Source organism: Propithecus coquereli, unplaced genomic scaffold, assembly GCF_000956105.1.
Source record: "Propithecus coquereli isolate 6110/MARCELLA unplaced genomic scaffold, Pcoq_1.0 Scaffold1, whole genome shotgun sequence".
Classification (NCBI taxonomy): domain Eukaryota; kingdom Metazoa; phylum Chordata; class Mammalia; order Primates; family Indriidae; genus Propithecus; species Propithecus coquereli.
In genome coordinates this window covers 10,381,046-10,403,449 of record NW_012133857.1, presented here as the reverse complement: position 1 = coordinate 10,403,449, position 22,404 = coordinate 10,381,046, and the positions used below count along the sequence as shown (strand labels likewise).

The 22,404-nt window shown below is 40.6% G+C and overlaps 1 protein-coding gene across 1 annotated transcript in view; it reads left to right on the top strand.

Annotated features, from left to right (window-relative positions):
- The first annotated feature begins 3,534 nt into the window (after window positions 1–3,534).
- The window catches only part of SETD2 (SET domain containing 2), a 140,908-nt gene continuing 122,038 nt past the window's right edge, over window positions 3,535–22,404 (top strand). Inside the window, exon 1 of the mRNA XM_012665347.1 lies at window positions 3,535–3,682. Within this exon, the coding sequence (XP_012520801.1) occupies window positions 3,612–3,682 (71 nt within the window). The 5' untranslated portion in view covers window positions 3,535–3,611. The remainder of the gene's footprint in view (window positions 3,683–22,404) is intronic.

Genomic DNA, 22,404 nt, shown 5'->3' with positions numbered 1-22,404 from the left:
GGGAGGCTAAGGGAGGAGGATTGCTTGAGGCCAGGAGTTTGAGACCAGCCTGGGCAACACAGCCAGATTGTTTGTACAAAAAATAGAAAAATTAGCTGGGTGTGGTGGCACATGCCTGTAGTCCCAGCTTCTAGGGAGCCTGAGGTGGTAGGATCGCTTGAGCCCAGAAGTTTGAGGTTGCAGTGAGCTATGATGATGCCACTGCACTCTAGCCTTGGCAACAAAGTGAGACCCTGTCTTAAAAAAAAAACAAAAAAAACAAAACCAAGTTCTTATGGTTTTTAGCACTGTGAGATGTAATGCCTCCTTTATTATTTTTTATTTTTTTTTGGAGACAGGTTCTCCTGTCATCCTGGCTGGAGTACAGTGGTGCAATCATAGCTCACTCCAGCCTGGAGCTCCTGGGCTCAAGCAATCCTACTGCCTTAGCCTTCAGAGTAGCTAGGACTACAGGCATGTGCCCCCATCCCTGGCTGGAATGCCTCTTATGTTTCATATTAGGACTTTTACCACTTTTTATTTATTTTTAAATCACAGAAAAGAAGGTATGGGGACTTTTAGATTAGATATTTTCTTTTAAACACATTTGCTGAAGCCTTTATGTAAGAAAGTAGGGGACAATCAGTATTTATTAAAACCAAAAACACTAAAACCAAATTACTTCAACGCTTTGATCAGGAAGCTAGGCTTAAGTATGTGTTTCAAGGATGCATTCTTCTGTATTTAAAAACATCAGTCCAAAGAACTCCTAGTGCAGTCATATATGATCACACTGCCCATAATAACTCAGTTCATTTATTTCTGTTTGGGGCTTACAATTCCCCACTGATCCCCATGGTTTGACATGCTATTGCACTGAGTTTTGACCAAACCAAGGCTATCTTGAGCCTATGCATTCCAGAGCCTAGCTGCACCTCCTGCAAGAAAATTGCCAACTTTGTTATTAAGGAGATAGGAAGGCTGCACCTGACTGCTTTTTTCCTCATTCATCTCAGCTTAGATCCTTATCACCTCATACTTAGGTTGTTTCAGCCACCTCCACCTAAAACAGCCCTTTGCTGCCTATCCAAAGTCAAGTGGTTCCCAATGGGCCTATGGCCTATGTGACATCTAAGGCACAGGGCCTCAACTATTCTTTTGGTCTTGCTCTACTGTCCAGGCTGGAGTGCAGTGGTGCCATCATAGCTCACTGTAACCTTGAACTCCTGGACTCAAGGGATCCTCTACACTTCCCAAAGTGCTGGGATTACAGGTGTGAGCTACTGGCACAAGTCTTTTTTTTTTCCTGAGACAGAGTCTCCCTTTGTTGCCTGGGCTAGATTGAGTGCCCTGGCGTCAGCCTAGCTCACAGCAACCTCAAACTCCTGGGCTCGAGTCATCCTCTCGCTTCAGCCTCCTGAGTAGCTGGGACTACAGGTGCGAGCGACCACGCCTAGCTAATTTTTTGTTTTTACTTTTAGTTGACTGGCCAATTTTTTTTCTATTTTTAGTAGACACTGGGCGGCGGGAGTCTCACTCTTGCTCAGGCTGGTCTTGAACTCCTGACCCCAAGCACTCCTCCCACTTTGGCCTCCCAGAGTGCTAGGATTACAGGCGTGAGCCACCGCGCTTGGCCTGCACCCAGTCTATTTTAAAGCCCAAAAGATAACACTAACTGGGCACTTAATGAAAGGCATTGTGCCAGCATGTTCACAACATTCTGTCCAGTGGATAATATCCCCATGTTACAGGTAGGCACTGGAAGCATGAGAAGCAACATGCTTGAAATCACATAGCTAGAAAGTGGATGGTACACACAATGCTGGGTAGAGCTGCCTTTTAACCACTGCACTATAATGTCTGAATAAGTAACAATTATTATATAAATAGCCACTATAATGCCTGAATGATGCTAAAATTTATTGAAAGTTTAGAGCTTTACAAATATTATTTCATTCAATCATCACAACAGTGAGAAGACCAGTTCACACCAATATTCTCAGCTTAAGGTGAGAAAAACCACAGGGAAATTTGTAACCACAGGGAAATTAGTAACATGCACCCTGTGTAAAGAGGCCTTGGGGACCCTGGACCTCGATGCTGTTACCAAAAGTACCAGAAAAAAATGCCAAAACAAACCCTAAGTGATAATAAAACACTAATAGACACTGCTAGGCTACATATATGTAAAGGATATATATAAAAAAGTTAGCTAGTGAAGGATACTTATTTTCTTAGATCACATTTAATTATGACACATACCTTAATCTAACGGTTTGCTGGTAAAATGCGATTCAAGATTATAGTGACAGGAAAAAAAACCTAGACCGCTGACCCCATGAATCCCCAATTTCAAAGTTATTAATTCCCATAAACTCTTCAACGTCCTGAAAGTTTAGCTATGGATTTATGTATTCCTGTTTCTCTTTCCAAAAATAACTAAAAACCTATAGCCCTTTCAAGTTATTCTACTTAATCCTTTTTTTTTCCCCCAGAGTCTCACTCTGTCACCCTGGGTAGAGTGCAGTAGAGTTAGTTTAGCTCACAGCAACCTCCAACTCCTGGGCTCAAGCGATCCTCCTGGCTCAGCCTCCCGAGTAGCTGGGACTACAGGCGTGAGCCACCGCGCCCGGCCCCTACTTAATCTCATCTTGTCATTTTTGCAAGAAAGTGATTAATAACCTTTTTGTCAGGACACTGCCTCCAAGGCCTCGAGAACCATGCAGAAGATGGGAGCTGTAGCCTTCCAGATTTTGGGGTGCGGGCAGAATACTGCGCCGAGGTGGAGGGTAGGAGGTGGTTGGGACGCCGCCCAGAGCTGGGCGATGGGGGCAGAAGACCCCGAGGGCGCAGGGGGCGCCCAGGGAGATCGGCCTTGGAACGAATTCCTGGCCTAGTTCCGCTTCTGTACTCGCTAAGCGGACGAGATGAAGACGCAACGGGGAGAGAGAGCGAGAAGGAAAAATAGAGAGGGGGCGAGTAGGGCGAGAGACCCAGGAGAAGCAGCAGCCGCGTTACCTCAGAGCCCGGAGATCTAGGGAGGGCCCTTCGGCACTGCCTCGGACTCTGGGGCTCCGGGAGAGCGGCCGGGCAGGGCGGATGGGGTCCTGGCGAGCTCTGGGCGTTCTCCTGACGACCGCTGCAAACAATCCTGTAGCGGCCCGGGTCGCGTCTCCGCCCCCGGCCGCCCAGCAGGCTGAGGGAGGGGTCGCGGTGCCACCCCTCCCGATTCGAGACCGGCTGACATCACTCCGAACCGGGACTTATTATTCCGGAAAGCCGTCGGCAGGGTCAGGCCGGGTCCGCCGGGATGTGTTCCGCCCGCCCGCTGCTGCCTCGGGTCGGCGAGCAGCTGTAGGTGCGTGTCGAGGGTTAGTGCGTGTCTCTTTAAGGGGCCGGGCCTGCGAAGCTGAAGGGCGGGTGGGGTGTGCGTCGCTCCCTGTGTGGAGTGTGAGAGGGAGAGACCGGCGGGCGGGCGCCGGAGGGAGGGAGGGAGCTAGCGAGCAAGCGACGCGGGCCGCCTCTGCCGCCGCCGCCGCGGTCGGACTAGCGGCCTCCTCCCCTCCCTTCCCCTCCCCCGCGTTGCCCTGCCGCGGGGAGGGGGCTCGCGTCGCAGCTTCTAGCCGCTCCCGATGAAACAGTTGCCGCCGCAGCCGCCTCCAAAGATGGGGGATTTCTACGACCCCGAGCACCCGACCCCTGAGTACGTATCAGCTCCGCGGCCTCCCGCTGCCGTCGGCCGCCTCAGTCCGAGCCGAGGGTAGCGTGTCCTGACGGGTGGCGGCGCGGGCCGGCGCGGAGAGTAACGGGCCCACGGCGGGCTCGCGCGGTCGGTGTAGGGAGCAGGCCCGCGCCGCCACCTCGGGCCGCCTAGCCTGGGGCAGGCGTTGGCGCCGCTGCTCGCGACGCTGCGGCAGTTGGGCCGGGCCGTTGGGGGAGGGGAGGCCACTGCCGCCGCCGCGTCCGCACCGACCTGGCCAGCCCGGGATTCGGCGGTCCCCGCCGGCTTCCCGCGGCTCGCCCTTGCTCTGCTGCAAGCGAAGGGCCCAAGTCGGAGGAGCTGCCGGTGCCAGGCCCGGCAAGAGGGCGCCGGCGAGGGTAGGCCGCGAATCCCCGGGCTCGGGTGGAAGCCCAGCCCGTCGCCCGGCCTCCTCGCGACGGCGGCTCGGACCGGAAGGGCCTAGCGCGCGTCGCCTCGCCCCCGGCCGCGGAGGGGTCTGCGCTGCGCTCTCGGGTTTGATTTTTCCTCCTGGGAACTCAGTCCTGGCCTCGTAGTGCTTCCGGCTTCACGTTCTGCACCTTTAGCACTTGGGTTTTGTAATGGTGGCGAGGTTTGTGTGGTCCGTTGTTGAGGTGACACCGGGTTTGTTTTTTCGCCCGAAAATGAAAGCCTTCTGATGGGCATACATTTTCTTCCAGATTATGAGATTTTCATACTTTCGGACACTATTTCCTTGGTAACAGGAACCTCTTACCCGAAATGGATGACTTTCTACTTGTGAAGACTTAATTAAAAACCAAGAATCGTTTGAGGATTCTCTAAAGAAGACAACCTTCTGGAAGACCGAAATGTGGTGTTGCCCAATAGTATTTTTTCAGTCTAGGACGTTTTTATTTTTCTCTTGAGGGATGTTTCTACTGCTGTATCTGTTACCTCAGAAAGCTTCCACATTGAAGCCAGGAGTCCCTTCTTAAACCCTCACAAGACCATTGTTTTGAAAAGCCATTCTTAAACTTCATTTGCTGGTGTTGAAGTTTAGACCTAGGAATATACTACTGATTTCAAACTCAAGGATTAATGGGGGTTTCAAATGAAACTGTCAAACTTTTATGACCAGAACGATTCTAAGAGCTTACCTTCGGTTTTCTATGGCTCATTTTTTAATCCCTTGCCACATCTTTTCACCTGGGTTCAGAAAAGTCTGGATCTTAGGTTTGATTGCAACACAAAAGGATTCTGTTGAGGTGTTGATGGTCATTTCTGCATAAAGAGAAATCATTGTTTTACCTTTCTAAAACAAAAGCCACTTCTTGGAATAGTAAACTCAACGTGGCTTTATACTTTTCATGGGTTCTTGGTCATGAGTTAACATTACCTTAGCTTGTTTTGATTTACTACACTATCAATCCAGTTACAAAGCTTATGTTATAGGTTTTTAGGTTGAGAAACCTAAAAAAAAAGAAATTCTATTCAATAAATGCTTATTGAGCACTTGTCCTGTACAAAGTAACATGCTAGCTTTTACCAGGTTGTTTGGTGAAGTCCAGAAGCTTTAAGGATCACATCCTTACACTTCTTGGGGGAAAACAGTTTTTCATAATATGTGGGAAAGTGGACTCAGAAGTGCATCTTTGGTGGACATGAGTGGGGAAAGAATCAAGAATATTTTATTTTATGCAGGGTCTTAGAGTTTTTATTTTTACTGCTTTTCTGTCTCCACTGCTTCGGATTTCTAACAGTGATTATGTAAGTTCTGATATATTTTTCTTCTTGTGTATTAACCTGTATGGAGTATATAAAGAATTATAAAATGTTTTCTTTGATAGTACTGTAAGCACTGGAGGGGATCTTTTTGGGTATACTGAACAATATCACGTATTTTACAAGTGAAGAAAATAAAGCCTGGAGAAGTGAAGTGACAGCAAACCCTATGAGGTAGTGTGTATAAGCTATTTAGTGGTTATAACGCTGGAGACAGGAAAGGCAGTATAGGCTTAAAGAACTTGGGTTTCAGATCAGACCTGTGTTTGAACACTAGTTTAACCTTAGAGAAGTGACTTCATCTCTCTGAGCTTGGGTTCTCTCATCTTTGAAATAGGTATCTAGTGTTAGCAACTTACTAGGACTTTGGGGAGGACTGAATGAGATAATGCATGAAAAGCACTTGGCGCAGAATGGGGCACGTGTAAGTGCTTCTAGCTGGGGTTATCAGGGAAAATTTAAGAGGTGGGATTTAAGTCGAGCATGAAAAAATTCAGTGGGCTTGAGGAGGGGACAGCATGGCTAGGGGAGGAAATGACCAAATGCCCCTTTTAGACTTTGTATGGTTTGAAATGATTCTGAGATATATGAAAAAATTAAGGCAAAAAATATAAGTTTAGTTTGACTAAAGTAATACTTGGGGTCTGATGTTCTGTATTTGTCTTGTACTCACTCTTTTAATCAGACACAGCTGTAAGACCTGTCCCTTTTTTTTTGGCAGCATTTAGGACATTGTGTTTCAGGTGAAAATGATTGTAATCACTTGAGTATCTGTGTATTAAGTGTCCATTATGGGGCAGGCCCAGGGACAGGTGTTGAGGACACTGCAAATTAGATCCAGACATCATCTTCAAGGAACTTTCCTAATGAGGGAGATAGGCAAGTACTTTACAGTGATAATTATTTCGAACATATGTGTGTTTGTTGTGTGCCAAATGTAGGCACACTAGGGGTGGTTGGCAAAATAAATGAAATTTTGCCCTTGTGGAGTTTACATCCTACTGAGGGGTGATAAATTATATGGAGTGTTCAAAGGTAAGTGCTCTCAAAAATTGAGCTGGGTAAAGGGGATTTGGAATTGCTGAGGAAGAGGTTGCAACGTAAACTGGGGTGGACAAGATGAGAGAGTGATACTTAGACAAAGACTTAAGGGGGAGATAGCCATGTTAATATCTGGGAGGAAAACATTTCAAATAGAGGGAATAGTTTCAAGGTGTTGAAGCAGACCTGTGAGTTTGGCTAGCATGGAGTGAACAAAGAAGAGTAATAGGCCGGGCGCGGTGGCTCACGCCTGTAATCCTAGCTCTCTGGGAGGCCGAGGCGGACGGATTGTTTGAGCTCAGTAGTTCGAGACCAGCCTGAACAAGAGCGAGACCCCGTCTCTACTAAAAATAGAAAGAATTAGCCGGGCATGGTGGCACATGCCTGTAGTCCCAGCTACTTGGGAGGCTGAGGCAGTAGGATTGCTTGAGCCCAGGAGTCTGAGGTTGCTATGAGCTAGGCTGACGCCACGGCACTCACTCTAGCCAGGGCAACAAAGTGAGACTCTGTCTCAAAAAAAAAAAAAAGAAGAGTAATAGTAAATTGGGTCAGTGTGGGGTGGGGTGCAGATTTCATAGGGCCTTGTAGAGCCATTCTAAGGACTTTGCTGGGTTTTGAACAGAGGAGTGACACGGTCTGCTTTTCAGCTTCAAAGGATCACTAATACTGCAGAGGGGAACAACAGAAGAAGCCTGGAGACTTGTAAGGAAGCTAGTGATCCAGAAGAGAGTTGCTAGTACCAAGGTGGTAACATAAGAATGGTGAGAAATGCATGGATTCTGGATATATTCTGAAGGTCAAACTAATATGATTGATCAGATGTGGCTTGTGAGAGAGGAGCCAAGAATGATTCCAGGGTTTCTGGACTGAGCAATTAGAAAGTTGCCGTCAACTAAGATAGTGATGACTGTGGAAGGAGCAAGTTTGGGAAATAGATTAGGAATTCAGTTTTGGACGTGGTTAAGTTTGAGATTGCTTGTTAGATATTTGGATTGAGTTGGCATTCAAGTCTGGAGTTTGTGGGAAAGGTCTGGAATGGAGATAAATTTAGTCATCAATTTAGGCAATATTCAAAACCGTGAGACTGGATGAGATTACCAAGGGATCTTTGGTAGAAAGAGAAAAGGGCCAACAATTGGTCCTGTTTTTGTTTGTTTGTTTTTGAGACAGTTTTACTCAGAGTCCCGCAGCCCAGGCTGGAGTGCCGTGGTGTGATCATAGTTCACTGATTAGCCTTCAACTCCTGGGCTCAAGCAACCCTCTTGCCTTGGCTTTCCAAAGTGCTGGGATTACAGGCATGAGCCACTGCGCCCAGCCTGATCAGTCCTTTTAAATGCCAGTATTAAGAGGATTGTTGTAATGTGCAGTTAGAAGTCTTAACATGGATGGTGTCTATGAACTTAGGGGGAAAATAACCTCTTCACTATCCTCCAACTAGAAGTTGGCATTTCTTCTAATTACTAATGTAAACAACAAGCTATACTGGTGTTAACAGTACCTGTGATTTTACTACCATTACAAATCAAATATTTTTATAGTGTACAGTTGACCTTTGAACAGGCCAGGGGCCAGGGTGCCAACCTGCTTTGCAGTCCAAAATTTATGCATAACTTTTGACTCCTCAAAAACTTAACTACTAACAACTACTAATACTACTGTTGACCAGAGGCCTTACTGATAATAGTTGATTAACACATATTTTGTTGTGTGTTATATACTGTAGTCATAAAGTAAGCTAGATAAAATGTTAAGAAAATCATAAGGAAGAAAAAATATATTAAGTAGAAGTAGATCATCATAAAGGTCTTATATTCTTCATGTTGAGTAGGCTGAGGATGAAAAGGGGTTGATCTTGCTGTCTTGGTGGTGGAGGAGGTGGAAGGGGAGGCAGGAGAGGCAGGTACTGTACCCCGTTACCTGTGTAACTTTCACTGAAAAAAAAAATCCATTTGTAAGTGGACTTGTGCAGTTCAAACCTGTGTTGTTCCAGTGTCAACTGTATTATGGTTTTTGTAGATATCTCAAAATATTATTTATGTTCATTACATAGAAATTACAGTGGATATGAGATACACAACTGGATTGTTAAGAAGCATGTGTAGACCAGGCATGGTGTCTCACATCTGTAATCCTAGCACTTTGGGAGGAGAAGGCCTGGAGTTCGAGATCAGCCTGAGCAACATAATGAGATGCTATCTCTATAAAAAATAGAAGAATTAGTCAGGCATAGTGGTGCACCCCTGTTTTCCCAACTACTCAGGAGGCTGAGATAGAAGGATCGCTTGAGCCCATGAGGTTGAGGTTGCAGTGAGCTGTGATGATGAAATTGCACTCTAGCTGGGGCAACAGAGTAAGACCCTGTCTCAAAAAAAAAAAGGAGTATATATATTACCATACAGTATTACACATTGGATTTTTTTCCCCTTAATATAATTGATTTCCTTTGCAATCATTCATTTTTTATTTTTTATTTTATTTTATTTTTTTAAGAGACAGGGGTTTATTCTGTCATCCATTCTGGAGTACAGTGGTGCCATCATACTTCACTGTAAGCTCGAACTCCTGAGCTCAAGTGATCATCTGGCCTCAGCCTCCTGAGTAGCTAGGACTATAGGTGCATGCTACCACACCTGGCTAATATATATATATGTGTATACACACACACACACACACGCACACATTTTTGTAGAGATGGGATCTTGCTGTGTTGCCCCGTATGTATTTTATCTTATGTATTTAAAAATACTGAGCTGAGAAGGAATCCACAAGCTTCATTAGACTGCCAGAATGTTCCAGGACACAAAAAAAGTTAAACTGCTGGGCTCTGGAGCCAGAACTCTTGGTTTAGAATCTCACTGCTTTTACGTAATAGCTTTGTGAATCTGGGCATGAGGTTTCTTAATTACTCTGTGCCACATGTATAATGTGGGGATCATGATAGTATCTTCTGCAAAGAGTTTTATGAGGATTTAGGAATTAAGACAGTATTGGTTCTTTTATTATTGGTATTGGATGGACAGATTCAGTTAAAACAATACTTACAAGTCACCGTGATGAGAAAGTGTGGTGAATTTGGTAAAAAGAAAATTTACTAACTGGGGAAAAATATTTCAGCATGTTCAAATAAAATATAAAGCCATGAGGATAGTCAAACTCTCTTAATTTCTCCTTAGAGTGGAAAGGATAAGATGCCTGTGGAAGCCAACTGAAAGTATCATAATGTGGTCACCAGATTTTGTCTATGATCTGGACCTTTAATTGATTTGCAGCCAGTTGAATCAGAATTTTTGTTATTTTATAAGGGAGAGATGGCTTTGTAGTGATTGAGGTATGGTTCTACAGGCCAGGGTACATTTTTTGGGGCTACTGAGGTACACAGGAGGCCAAAATAGTACTTAGAGGGCTTCCTGGTAAGTACACAAAGCCTGATGAACTATCCTAGTGCTTAGGAGAGGGTATACCTCTTAAGTATTCATGTCCCTCTTTGCTCTTGCCTTTTGTTAAATTTTAGGCATACCATTCTCCTTTCATTGACCATGTCTTTAGAGAAAAGCAGCTGTTCATACAGTTGTGTTTTCCTAAGAAATGTCTCAAATTGCCAAGCCATATATATATTTTTTTGGAGACAGAGTCTCGCTCTGTTGCCCTGGCATCGTCATAGCTCACTGCAACCTCAAACTCTTGGACTCAAGCGATCCTCCTCCTGCCTCAGCCTCCTGAGTAGCTGGGACTACAGGCAAGTGCCATGATGCCCGGATAATTTTTCTATTTTTAGTAGAGACGGGAGTCGCTCTTGCTCAGGCTTGTCTTGAGCTCCGGAGCTTAAGCAATCCTCCCGCCTCAGCCTCCTCTATTCCCTTTTAAAAAATTTAAATGCGTTATTATTTATTCTGTAACAGATATTTGTAATAATTTTTCTCAACCCTAATAATCATTGTTCCATGAGCACTGTCAGTTTTTGCAGGGAAGCTATAATAGTCATATGCTGAATGGCAAAATATTGCCAGCCTAGATTAAAGAATCAAAAGTTGGCCAGCTTTGTAGTTTCTATTAATTCTTTCAAGAGTGCTGTAGAGCACCCTATTTTGTAATGCACTAAAAATACGAGTTACTATTGTAAGACCCTGAGAGACAATTCATATTAGAAACTAAACCACACCTAAAGTCACTGAAAATCCAATTTAGAATCCTCCCTTTTTCTGAGAGGTCTACTCTTTGGGAAAAAAACAACTTTATTTTGAAAAAATTTCAAACTTGAAGGGAATGTTGCAAGAACAGTATAATGAATTCCCATATACTTTTAAACTAGATTAAGCACTAATTGAAATTTTGCCACATTTACATTACCTTTCTGTGTAAAAATATTCATTTTTATTTATCTTTGGCTGAACATTTTGAGAGTAAGTTGCAGATATCATGATCCTTCTCCCCTAATATTTCATACTATTACCTACAAGCATTCTTTTAGATAATCAATATACAATAATCAACTTCAGCAATTTAACATTTATAATCATAATATCCGATACACTGTTCGTATTTAAATTTTGCCAGTTGTTCCAAAGATGTTTTTTCAGCCTAGGATAACTTTAAAATCAAGCTTTGAAGGTACTTTATTATCTCCATGTACTGATCATAAATATGATTATTTTATAAAACAATGACAAGGTCTGGCAGTATTTAAAATGTTTTTTTTTTTTTAATTGCCACAACTTTGAAAGTCATGTACTGTACTTGGACAAAATAAGAAAAAAATTAAAAGGAAAAAAAACCTACCACAACAACGGATGTTTATAGATGAAAAAATAAAAATCGTCCCTGAACATCTCTTCCCTGCTCCATGTTTTCAAGTCCCACATCCAAGAGGTAACCACTACTAACAATTTAGTATACCTTTCCAGACCTTTTCCTTTTGTTTGGTTTTTGCTTTTTACAAAAGTGGAGTCGTACTGCTGCATATATCTTACTACCCTTTTTCTATGTTCTGTATCATCTCTGTATGTTTGTGTTTATATATAAGATGTAAACTCTTTTTTTTAAACAGTTGAACAATATAGTATGGATTTATTGCTAAGTTGCTTTATTTTCTTAAGATTTCTGGTTATCATGGTAAGCAGTTTAAAAAGGCCTTAGGACATACTGTGCTATGTGGATGGTGTCTCCTTCCAAATATATTGCTCCACAAGGCAAGTTTTTCTGGTTATTCATGATGGTGTTTTGGTGATTTTGTTTAGGGTGTTGTTTTTTTTAATCCCATACTTCTGCTTGTATTGTTCTTATGGATTAAATAGATAACTTTTATTCTTGTACTACTTTGATTAGTTATTTATTTTAAAGAGAAAACTGAAGGCATTTAAGTGGAGATCTTGAAAATGGTTGGTTTGAAGCTGGCCAACAAAGCTAACACAAAATTGAATAGATTTGTTGTTTTTTCATAGTAGGACTCATATAGTATTTGAAAGTATACTCTCATGGATTCAAATGAGAGACAATTACCTTGTGTAATTTCAGGTTATTATATGTTAATAAAATGTTGTATTTGAGTTTCTTAACTTTGGAATTCATGTATAATATACATTATGCTTAATTCAGTAGTCTTTTTTTTTTCTTTTTGGTCAAGCTAATGGTTACATTAGTGTCTTTTCCAAATGAACAAATACATCAGTTATTTCAATGTAAGTTTAAGGTTGATCTGAATTGCTATAGATGCTTTTTATTTTGGAATGCAAGTGAACATATCCTTGGGATGGTGTGAGTGTTGATAAGAAGACTAATTGTACTGGCAGGCTGCTGGAGGTCTACTTACTGTGAGCATTGCTGCGGGCTTGTAAGAACCTAGAGCAAGTGATGGTTTTTGACTGTACCTCTTCCTACCTGTGAACTACTTCCCTGCCAAGTGTGGTTGGACCCTCTCTTTGAGGAGTACTGTACAGTAATCACCAATATTTGCTTCATGATTAGCTCTTTGTGAACCCATGATCTAACTTGTATTTTAAGCTTTTTTTCTGATATTTGGTCTCTTGGTAAATAGTTATTAATTACATACTCTATTTGAGTAGGTAGAAGATGCCAATTTTAAGGTTTAAAATTTCTGTGAGTTCTGTGTAAATGTAAAGTAGAGCAAAAATTATTTTTCATAAGTTATATAAGTGGCTGAAAAAACCCTTTCTATGTAAATACAGTTATTCTGGTCTTGAGCACACACAAAGACTTTAAAAATGTCCATTTAAAATATAACTCTTCTATTAATTTATTCTATATTGGAGTATCTAGATCAACTCTAAAACATAAGCTACACCTTTTATGGTACTGCTTCTGTGTGAAAATGTAGTTCAGAATTATCTACAGTAAAGAGGTCAATTTTGTTGAGGCGCAATAAAACATTTTGTTAGAAATAGGGGAAAAGGTACTCCTAGGTTGGGCAAGGTGGCTCATGATATTTTGCATGATTTAGACTTTTTTGGTTTTGTTGCTAGGACCTAAGGGATTTTATAGATCTGTGTACTAGAAAATTCAGGGGCTATGATGAATATGGTAAAATATGTTATTTTAAATGGAGGAATCCCAGTAACTATAGCTATGTGCATAGTAGTACGTGCTTAGTAAATGTTTGATTTGACCTCTTTATAACTGTATTCTAATTTACTGATAGAGTGAATATTCTTTTGCTAGTAATAGCATTAATAATTGCTGAAATCTATTATAAGACATTCATAAATAACTGTAAGGTTAGGATGGAGGAGGCCAGGGAATTGAGAGGTATGTGTTGGGCTTATGGCAGTGACTTGGTGCTGGGAGCACTTTTATAAAAACCTTCTTCTGTTGATCCTGTTTGAGACCAACTGATGAAAATCAGACATATCATGATGGTGGTCTGAGAGAGCATGAGTGCTGCCTTAGATAGGATAGCATATTGTGTTTTGTGCCAAGACCGTTTTTTTCCCCCAGCCTTTTCAGTTTTTTTGTACTTGTGTATTTTCCAGGATAGGTAATCCTTAACTAAGAGTGAACTGTACTTTACTCTTTTTCTGTTGACTTTCTATCCAAATCCCTCAAATCATTAGTCTCATTTATCACTTTATAAATATTAGGGGCCAAAAGGAAGTGAGGAATCTCAGATGTGATAAATCAAAGGCTGTTTGTTTTTGGATATACTGAAAGACATTAAAAAATGGTAGAAAACTTGGTACTCTAAAAATTGAGGCTTTTGTTCTCTTCTAAGATAGCGGATGCTTTTCATACCTAGCTAGCATACACAAAAATTCAGTTTTCTGTCTTAAACTGTATGAAGCCATTATGAGGTTATATTTAAACTTTTTTCATTATAATTGAGACTTTTTTTTTTTTTTTTTTTTGAGACAGAGTCTCACTCTTTTGCCCGGGCTAGAGTGCCGTGATGTCAGCCTAGCTCACAGTAACCTCAAACTCCTGAACTCAAGCGATCCTTCTGCCTCAGCCTCCCGAGTAGCTGGGACTACAGGCATGCGCCACCATGCCCAGCTCATTTTTTCTATATATTTTTAGTTGTCCAATTAATTTCTTTCTATTTTTAGTAGAGACGGGGTCTCGCTCTTGCTCAGGCTGGTCTCGAACTCCTGAGCTCAAACAATCTGCCTGCCTCGGCCTCCCAGAGAGCTAGGATTACAGGCGTGAGCCACCACGCCTGGCAATTGAGACTTTTTAACCTAATGTTTACAAAGACTACCTGAGATTGAACTTTTTTTTTTTTTTCAGTACATTCCAGAGAAGAAATGGGTGAATCCCTGTGAGTGAAGGAGACCTGAACTCTTTTTTTATTTTTACTTTTTTAGACTGGGTCTCGCTCTGTCACCTTAGGTAGAATGCAGTGGTGGAAACTTAGCTCACTGCTGCCTCAAACTCCTGGGCTCAAGCCATCCTTCTGCCTCAGCCCCCTGAGTAGCTAGGCCTACAGGCGCATGCTACCACTCCCGGCTAACTTTTTCTATTTTGGTAGAGACAGGGTTTTGCTTTTGCTCAGGCCGGTCTGTAACTCCTGAGCTCAAGCGATCCTCCCACCTTGGCCTCCCAGAGTGCTAGGATTATAGGCGTGAGCCACCGTGCCCAGTCAGGAATTTTTAATCCTATATGAAACCCATGCCTTCATTTATTGTCATTCCATATATTAAAGGAGACCAGGAGAAGTATATGCATAGGTAACTTGCCTTTTGTTGAGAGGGATAACTTTTTTTAATGCCTTTCTCATGTTATACATACATGAGAAACCGTTGCTGCTTATGCTGCTTTTATTGTCTTAATCACTGCATGCTGTTCAGGTGGTGGGGTATTCCAAGTTCAAGGGTGCTCTTAGGACTTTAACTCATGGTTTTTGGACAGATGAATAAGAGTTCACAAGTAGCAATAATGTACATACTTGTGGGAGCATAAGATGCTGAAGAGATATTCTTGATAGCTGATAGTAGGGAAATCAAAGTAGTTGTGGATTAACAATAGAAGCTATGCAATCATGGTCACTTTGAAATAAGAAACTTGTATGTTAACTTTATTGGATGTCTGTATATTATTTTCTACTTGAAAATTGTTTGGAGTATCGGGCTTTTATTACTCTAACCTCAGTTCTAAGTCGAACATCATTAATTTAAAACCCTAATTAATGAACCTCTGATTCAGAAATTTGCATTGAGTCAAAGTGAATTTAAAAACCAGTGTTCATTTTGTGGTAGTATATAGATAGAAAGAAGCTATAAAAGATTGGAGAACACTGAGGGAGATCATACTTTGAAATTTCCCTGTCAGATAATTTTTGTATCTTTTGTCTTCATTAAAAGAAAGTTTGAGGCCGGGCGTGGTGGCTCACGCCTGTAATCCTAGCTCTCTGGGAGGCCGAGGCGGGCGGATTGTTTGAGCTCAGGAGTTCGAGACCAGCCTGAGCAAGAGTGAGACCCTGTCTCTACTAAAAATAGAAAGAAATTAATCGGACAACTAAAATATATAGAAAAAATGAGCTGGGCATGGTGGCGCATGCCTGTAGTCCCAGTTACTCGGGAGGCTGAGGCAGGAGGATCGCTTGAGCCCAGGAGTTTGAGGTTGCTGTGAGCTAGGCTGACGCCACGGCACTCTAGTCCGGGCAACAGAGCGAGACTCTGTCTCAAAAAAAAAAAAAAAAAAAAAGAAAGTTTGAGGAGGGTAACATTGTTCTGTTTCAATAATGTTTCAGTTTAGTTCTGTTATTATAGTTTAAGTCTACATTTACTAACGTAGGCTTTTTGTTTTTGCCCATCAATGAGTATGATACTTTGATTTTGTAGGTGACACAGTCTAGAACAGGGGGTGGCAAACTATGGCCAGTTGGTCAAATCCAGCCTGCGAGCTAATAAATTGAAATAATAATATTTTGTGACTTGTGAAAATGATAAGAAATGCAAATTTCTGTGTCCGTAAAGAAAGGGTTATTGGAACATAGCCATGTTCATTTACATATTATGTGTGGCTTCTTTCACACAACAGCTTAGTTGAGTAGTTGTGACAGAAGACTGCTTGGCTTTCAAAGCCTAAAATTTACTGTCTGGTCCTTTATAGAAAATTTACTTACACCCGTTGGAGAACACTAGTGAAAAAATCATGTATTGAGGATGTAATTTCCAAAAGTGTTTATGTAGAGTTTTTAAAAAATTTATTTTTTTAACCAGATTTAACAGTGGGGGTATGTACAGTTTCTAAATATGTTAGATTTTCAGGAAAACATGACCCATCCTAGTTTCATGCTTTTTAGAATGGCATTGTAAGAAGCTCACGGTACTTCATCTTGGCATTAGAGTGATGAGTATCACAACTATTTTTGAATAATTATTTCTGTTTTATGTTTCTTCTTTATTATAAACTCTTTTTGTTTGTTTTGTTTTTGAGACAGAGTCTCACTTTGTCACCCGGGCTAGAGTGCCGTGACATCACCCTAGCTCATAGCAACCTAAACCTGGGCTCAAGTGAGCCTCCTGCCTCAGCCTCCTGAGTAGCTGGGACTACAGGCATGAGCCACCATGGCCAGCTAATTTTTTCTATTTTTAGAAGTAGACAAGGTCTCCCTCTTGCTCAGGGTTCAGACTGGTTTGAACTCCTGAGCTCAAGAGATCCTCCTGCCTCAGCCTCTCAGAGTGCTAGGATTACATGTGTGAGCTACCACACTCAGCCCTATTATAAATTTTTAAGAAAAGTGCTTTAGGCTTTTGGGTTATTTTAGTCTGGATTAGTCAGGAAAATATAATTTCATGTAAGGAGTTAGTTTAAAGGGTTTTTGAAGAACCGGGAAAATGAAAAAGGGGACACTGAGATAACAGACTATCTACCCTATGGGGCTGGGGGAAAAAGGGAAGAGGGTTACCAGAACTTAGAAGCCTGGAGTAGGGCCCTTTGGAGCTGGGACTTCTGAGGAGTACGTATTCGCCAACTGATGCTGGTGTCTATGAGGGGCTGTAGTCAGGCTGGTCTAGGATTGTGGGGAAAACAAGGTGGAAATTGGAACCAGTGCCCTTGTCAGGGTGAAGTGCATTGATGGGTCAATACACATAGGAACTGTCACCAACAAAGAGGAGCAAATTCTCTTATCTGCCCTTTCAATCTCCCTTTAATAGCTGGTATTAGTGCCAAAGAGAAATGTAGTTTACAGGGTCCTAGTCAAACCTATACAAACAAGAGTGTAGAAAATCTAGGAGCTAAAAGAAAATGTCTTAATAAATGACTTGTAGTCTAAACACATTGAAAAATTTCTCAAAGCTCCAGGTAAGAAATGATTCTAGTGATTTTTCAGGAATTTAGAAAGGTAAGAAAATAATCCTTTTTACCAAAGATTTTTGGATGAACATTGAAGTTTCTGGAGGCCCTGTTTTGAAGTGAAATCTTGGCTTTCGTCTACTTTGGTCTATTGGGTACCATGGGAGTAAAACACTGAAGAGTGAAGAATAGAACTTTATTAGGCAGCAGTAAAACTCTGACATATAAAAAGTGAGGTCTCTCTGTGTATGCTTCAATTTAGTATTGTCTGCTACCCATAGGAGATAGATAAATTCAATTATCAATTATTTAGGAAGTTAAGTTTCAAATGGGATAAGGCCAGTTTGTGCATGTTCTAATTTAGTGGTTTCTCAAACTCTGTGGTGAAGGACTAGGTTATTTTTTTTTCCTTCTTAATTTCACTCTATCATGGACTTATATTTTAAAAACAATGAGGCCAGGTACAGTGGCTCACAACTATAATCCTAGTACTCTGGGAGGCTGAGGCAAGAGGATTGCTTGAGGTCAGGAGTTTGAGACCAGCCTGAGCAAGAGTGAGACCTTGTCTATACAAAAAATAGAAAAATTAGCCTGTCCTGGTGTTGCATGCCTGTAGCCCTCCCTTCTCGGGAGGCCGAGGCAGGGTGATCATTTGAGCCTAAGAGTTTGAGGTTGCAATGAGCTATGGTGACACCACTTCACTCTAGCTGAAGCAATAGCTCCAACAAATGAATGAATAAATATATATCCCATCCATCCAATGAAAATGAATTACTAGAAAAACGAAGTGAAAAATTCATACATTGAAATACAGGGCCACTGATAGAACAGTTATGTATCAGTTGTGGTGGTAGTTACATGAATATATACACCGAATAAAATCGCATAGAACTACACGCACATGCAAATGAGACTCTTTCTTAACAAAAAAAAAGAATGTTGAAAACTGAGTAAGATTTATTCTAGTTAGCAGTAATGTACCAATGTCAATTTCCTGATTTTGATATTGTACTACAGCTGTATAAGATGCCACCGTTAGAGGGAGCTAGGTAAAGAGTACAGTTTCTACTATTTTTGCAATTTCCTGTGAATCTATAATTATTTCCTAATAAACTTAAAAAAATACAAGCCTACTGATCACTGGTCATGGTCAAATTGCTATAAAACTTCTATATTCTTATTCTCAATTTGTATACTTGGGGATAAGTAACAAACTCTTAGTCAACTGGCACTGTCCTGAAGACCACAGTTAGGTGTTTACTCCCATTTCCTTGCTCTTTGTGGCTACTCCATTATCTTTGCTATTCTCCTCAGTGTCTCTCTGCTTCTTATCTCCTAGCTCCACCTTTGTATTCCTCAAATGTACACAATTGTTTACTGTGTTCATAATCAGTGCCAAGACCCTGGGTGTGTAAAAATTAACAAGGCCCTGGCTATTGTGGAGCTTATTTTCTAATAGTGGAGACTATTGTTAATCAAAGAATCTTACAAATATTAATATGTAATTCAGATTGCTAACAGCTCCCATTTATTGAGCATTAACTATGTGCCAGGCACTATATGAAAGATTTTAAATACTCATCGTCTCTTTGAAGTAAATATAGTACTGCTATTTTAGTTTTGTAGGTAACCTCTTTGACCTCCACTTGGTGACTTAGGTTTAAAAATGTTGAAATTGGTATTCAAATTGAGGTTGACCGACTTTACAGCTTTTCCTCTTAACCTGTACATTGTACTGTGGTGCCTCCCATCTGATGTTTTGAGAGTTCGTAATGGGAGATAAGAGCAATTGTACCATGTCTCTGGACAGAGGCACTGGAAAGAGCCTACCAGAAAATTTAGGCTGTATAGTTCTTTTTAGGCGGTTTAGTTCTTAAACTGTATACAGGTTGAGCATCCCTAATCCGAAAATTTGAAATCCAAAATGTTTCAAAATTCAAAACTTTTTTGTGTGCCAACATGATGCCACAAGTGGAAAATTCTGCACCTGACCTCATGTGAAGGGCTGCAGTCAAATGCAGGCACAGAACACAGTTTATTCAGCATCTGCAAAATTATTAAAAATATTGAGCTAGACGTTGTGGTTTACTCTTGTAATCCCAGTGATTGGATGCTGAGGTGGGAGGATCACTTGAGGTCAGTTGCTCGAGACCAGCCTGGGCAACATAGAGAGATGCTGTCTCTAAAAAAAAAAAAAATTAGAAAAATTAGCGGGATGTGGTGGCATGTGCCGATAGTCTTGGTTAAAGGAGGCTGAAGCAGGAGGATTGCTTGAGCACAGGAGTTTGAGGCTACAATGAGCTATGATCATGCCACTGCACACCAGCTTAGGTGACAGAGCAAGATCCTATCTCTAAAAAAAATAAAAATATTGTATAAAATTACTTTTGAGACTACATGTAAAGTCTGTATGAAACATACATTTGGTGTTTAGACTTGGGTTCTGTCCCCAAGATATTTCATTATGTATGTGCAAGTATTCCAAAATCTGGAAAAATCTGGTCTGAAACACTTCTGGTCCCAGGCATTTCAGATAAGGGATACTCAGCCTGTAGTTCTTTTTCATCATACTTCTTAATGGTATTTACACATTGTTAGCTTTGATTTTCAGCGCTCTCATCAGTGTAAATGTAGGCATGGAAACCAGCTGCCCACTTTGACTTTTGGCTACTATTGTTAATTCCAAGCCATAGTCTCTGTCATTTTACCTTTTGTTGTTCCTATGAGAGGTGCATCTGCCTTGTCAGCTTGCAATAGTTATTGTTAGCATAAGATTTGGTCTCTAATGGGCTGTTGTTTGATGGTACTTCTGCAATTAAGTGGCTAGGAACTGGATGGCTAGGGATGTGGACCAATTGCATTTTCTAAAATTCTGGTATAGTATAACTTCACATTTGAGACACAAAACAAATAATGGGGTTAAGTTATGATCAAATTCTGTTTTATAGATCAACTAGCTTTATTATATGAATATAAAATTATATTTCATTAGTATTTAATAATGAATTTACAGAAACTAAAAGGATCCATAGGCCAGATATCAATAGTTGTAGGTTTTGGTTCCTTTTAGGTGAAATTTGATATCTGGAATTTGGTATGTGAAAGTGAAAATTGGAACCAGGTTTTTAATCTGCAAATGATATAAAAAATACTCGTATTTTTCTGTTTAGCTTAAGAACTCAAAAGATAATTTTCACAGGAAATGAAAATTTAGCACTGTGGTGCCTTATCCTAAAAGATTGGCAAATGGGTGACACATGGATTTAAATATTCAAGGTATTAATATTCTCCCTTTCCTGAACACAAAATAGTTTTATATCTACTTTTGTTGAGTTTTTTTCCCCCAAGTTTTTCATTTTGAGATTTTTAAAATTAAATAACCTTAAAGTAGAACTACATGTCGATATTATTTGGCAAAAGTTAATTTATAGAAAATATTTCCCAGCAGAGCATAATGTTCACTGCGGTTACGTATTTATGATTTTTTTCTATGTATATATATATTTGCTATTGCTGTAGAAATTCTCACAACCATAGAAATGAAGTCTAAGTCAGATGAGTAAATCTTGGTGATTACTTCTGTTTGGGTCAAGGGATTAATGCTCAGCTACAACCAGGTGAATGGGTCCTGATTTGGGAGAGTGGCGGCAGATGGGTAATGGGATGCACATATTTTGCCAACATACTACTGACTACTCTCTCTGACTGTTGCATATGCATACAGCATACCATGCATACTGTTGCATGGTTTCTCTTCATGCTGTTTACTTGTATGGGGATTTGTTGTCCTCTTTCATGCTGTAATTAAACATTAAATTTTTTTATTGAAAATTTAAAACATTCACAGAAGAGAATAGTATAATGAACAACTCCCCCCACTCCAATTCAGTGTACTCAACAAGCTTCAACAGTTATTAACATTTTGCCATTTTGGTTTTGTCTACTCATCTATCCCCCATTTTTTGTTGTTACTGGACTATTTTAAAGCACCTTAGATATTCTATCATTTCACACTTAAATACTATATATCTCTAAGAGAAAAAGGCTTACCCCCCCAACAGTATCATTATTATACTTAGTGCAGTTGGCAATAATTCCTTAATGTTATTTAGTACCCAGTCCCTGTTTAATTTTTTTTATAAAAATAAGCATCTAAATAATGATGTGATTATCAAAGTTCCAGTCTCTCTCAATGTATAATAGTCCCTTATATCATGGACTCTACCTATATATCAGCTGTATGCATCTTTATGGTGTCCTTTAACATGTTTTTCTGTTCCCTGTATTTTTTGGAAAGTGGTAATTATATCAGATCCTTTTCCCCTTGCTTAAGAGCAGTTTATTGGTTACCTTTTTCCTATCAGGGGAAATGTATCAGGTTGTCTTAGCTTTTTTAGTGATGTCAGAATTGATCAGTGGGTTCTGGTGTACTTGGCCTGATCCATCCATTACAAAGTTCCCCATTAACCTTTCATCTACTGGGGGTTATAAAGTAGTGTTTCTTCTAATTTCAGTATTCCTTTTGCATTTATTAGCTGGAATTCTTCTATAAAGAAAAACTACTACCAACTGTTTGATTGCCCTGAAATGCAATTGTTAATGAAAGGAAGGAAAAATACTGGATTCTTTCCCTTTGCCAATTTTCAGGTAATGAGTTGGTATCTTACTGGCAAAGGTGATTAATGTGAACTTTTAAAAAATGAGTTCATTTTAATATATTTGCTGTGTTTCAATACATTGCACTCCTTTTTATTTTTTATTTTTAGAGAGACGAGCTCTCTCTATGTTGCCCAGGCTAGTCTTGAATTCCTGTCTCGGCTTCCCAAGTAGCTGGGATCTTAGGTGTGAGCTGCTGTGCCTACCTTCGTTTTTTGTTCTTACTGTTGCTCAAATATCTCACCTTTGTCCACTGGAAGTCTTTCATATTGGCTTCTGTGTCTTTTTGCATGATCCTGATAATCTTTGATAACTTCATTGGCCCAGGCGCGTTTGTATACTTCCTACCTTAGTCCTGAATGCAGCCATTTAACCTGTGAGCTGTGGAGCCTTTTAGTGGTATTTAGAGACCACAGTCTAGATACTAATCATGCTACTTACTGCTTCTGATTTGTCAGTGCTTCTAGGCCATTTCACTGAATAGAGTTGATACATATATA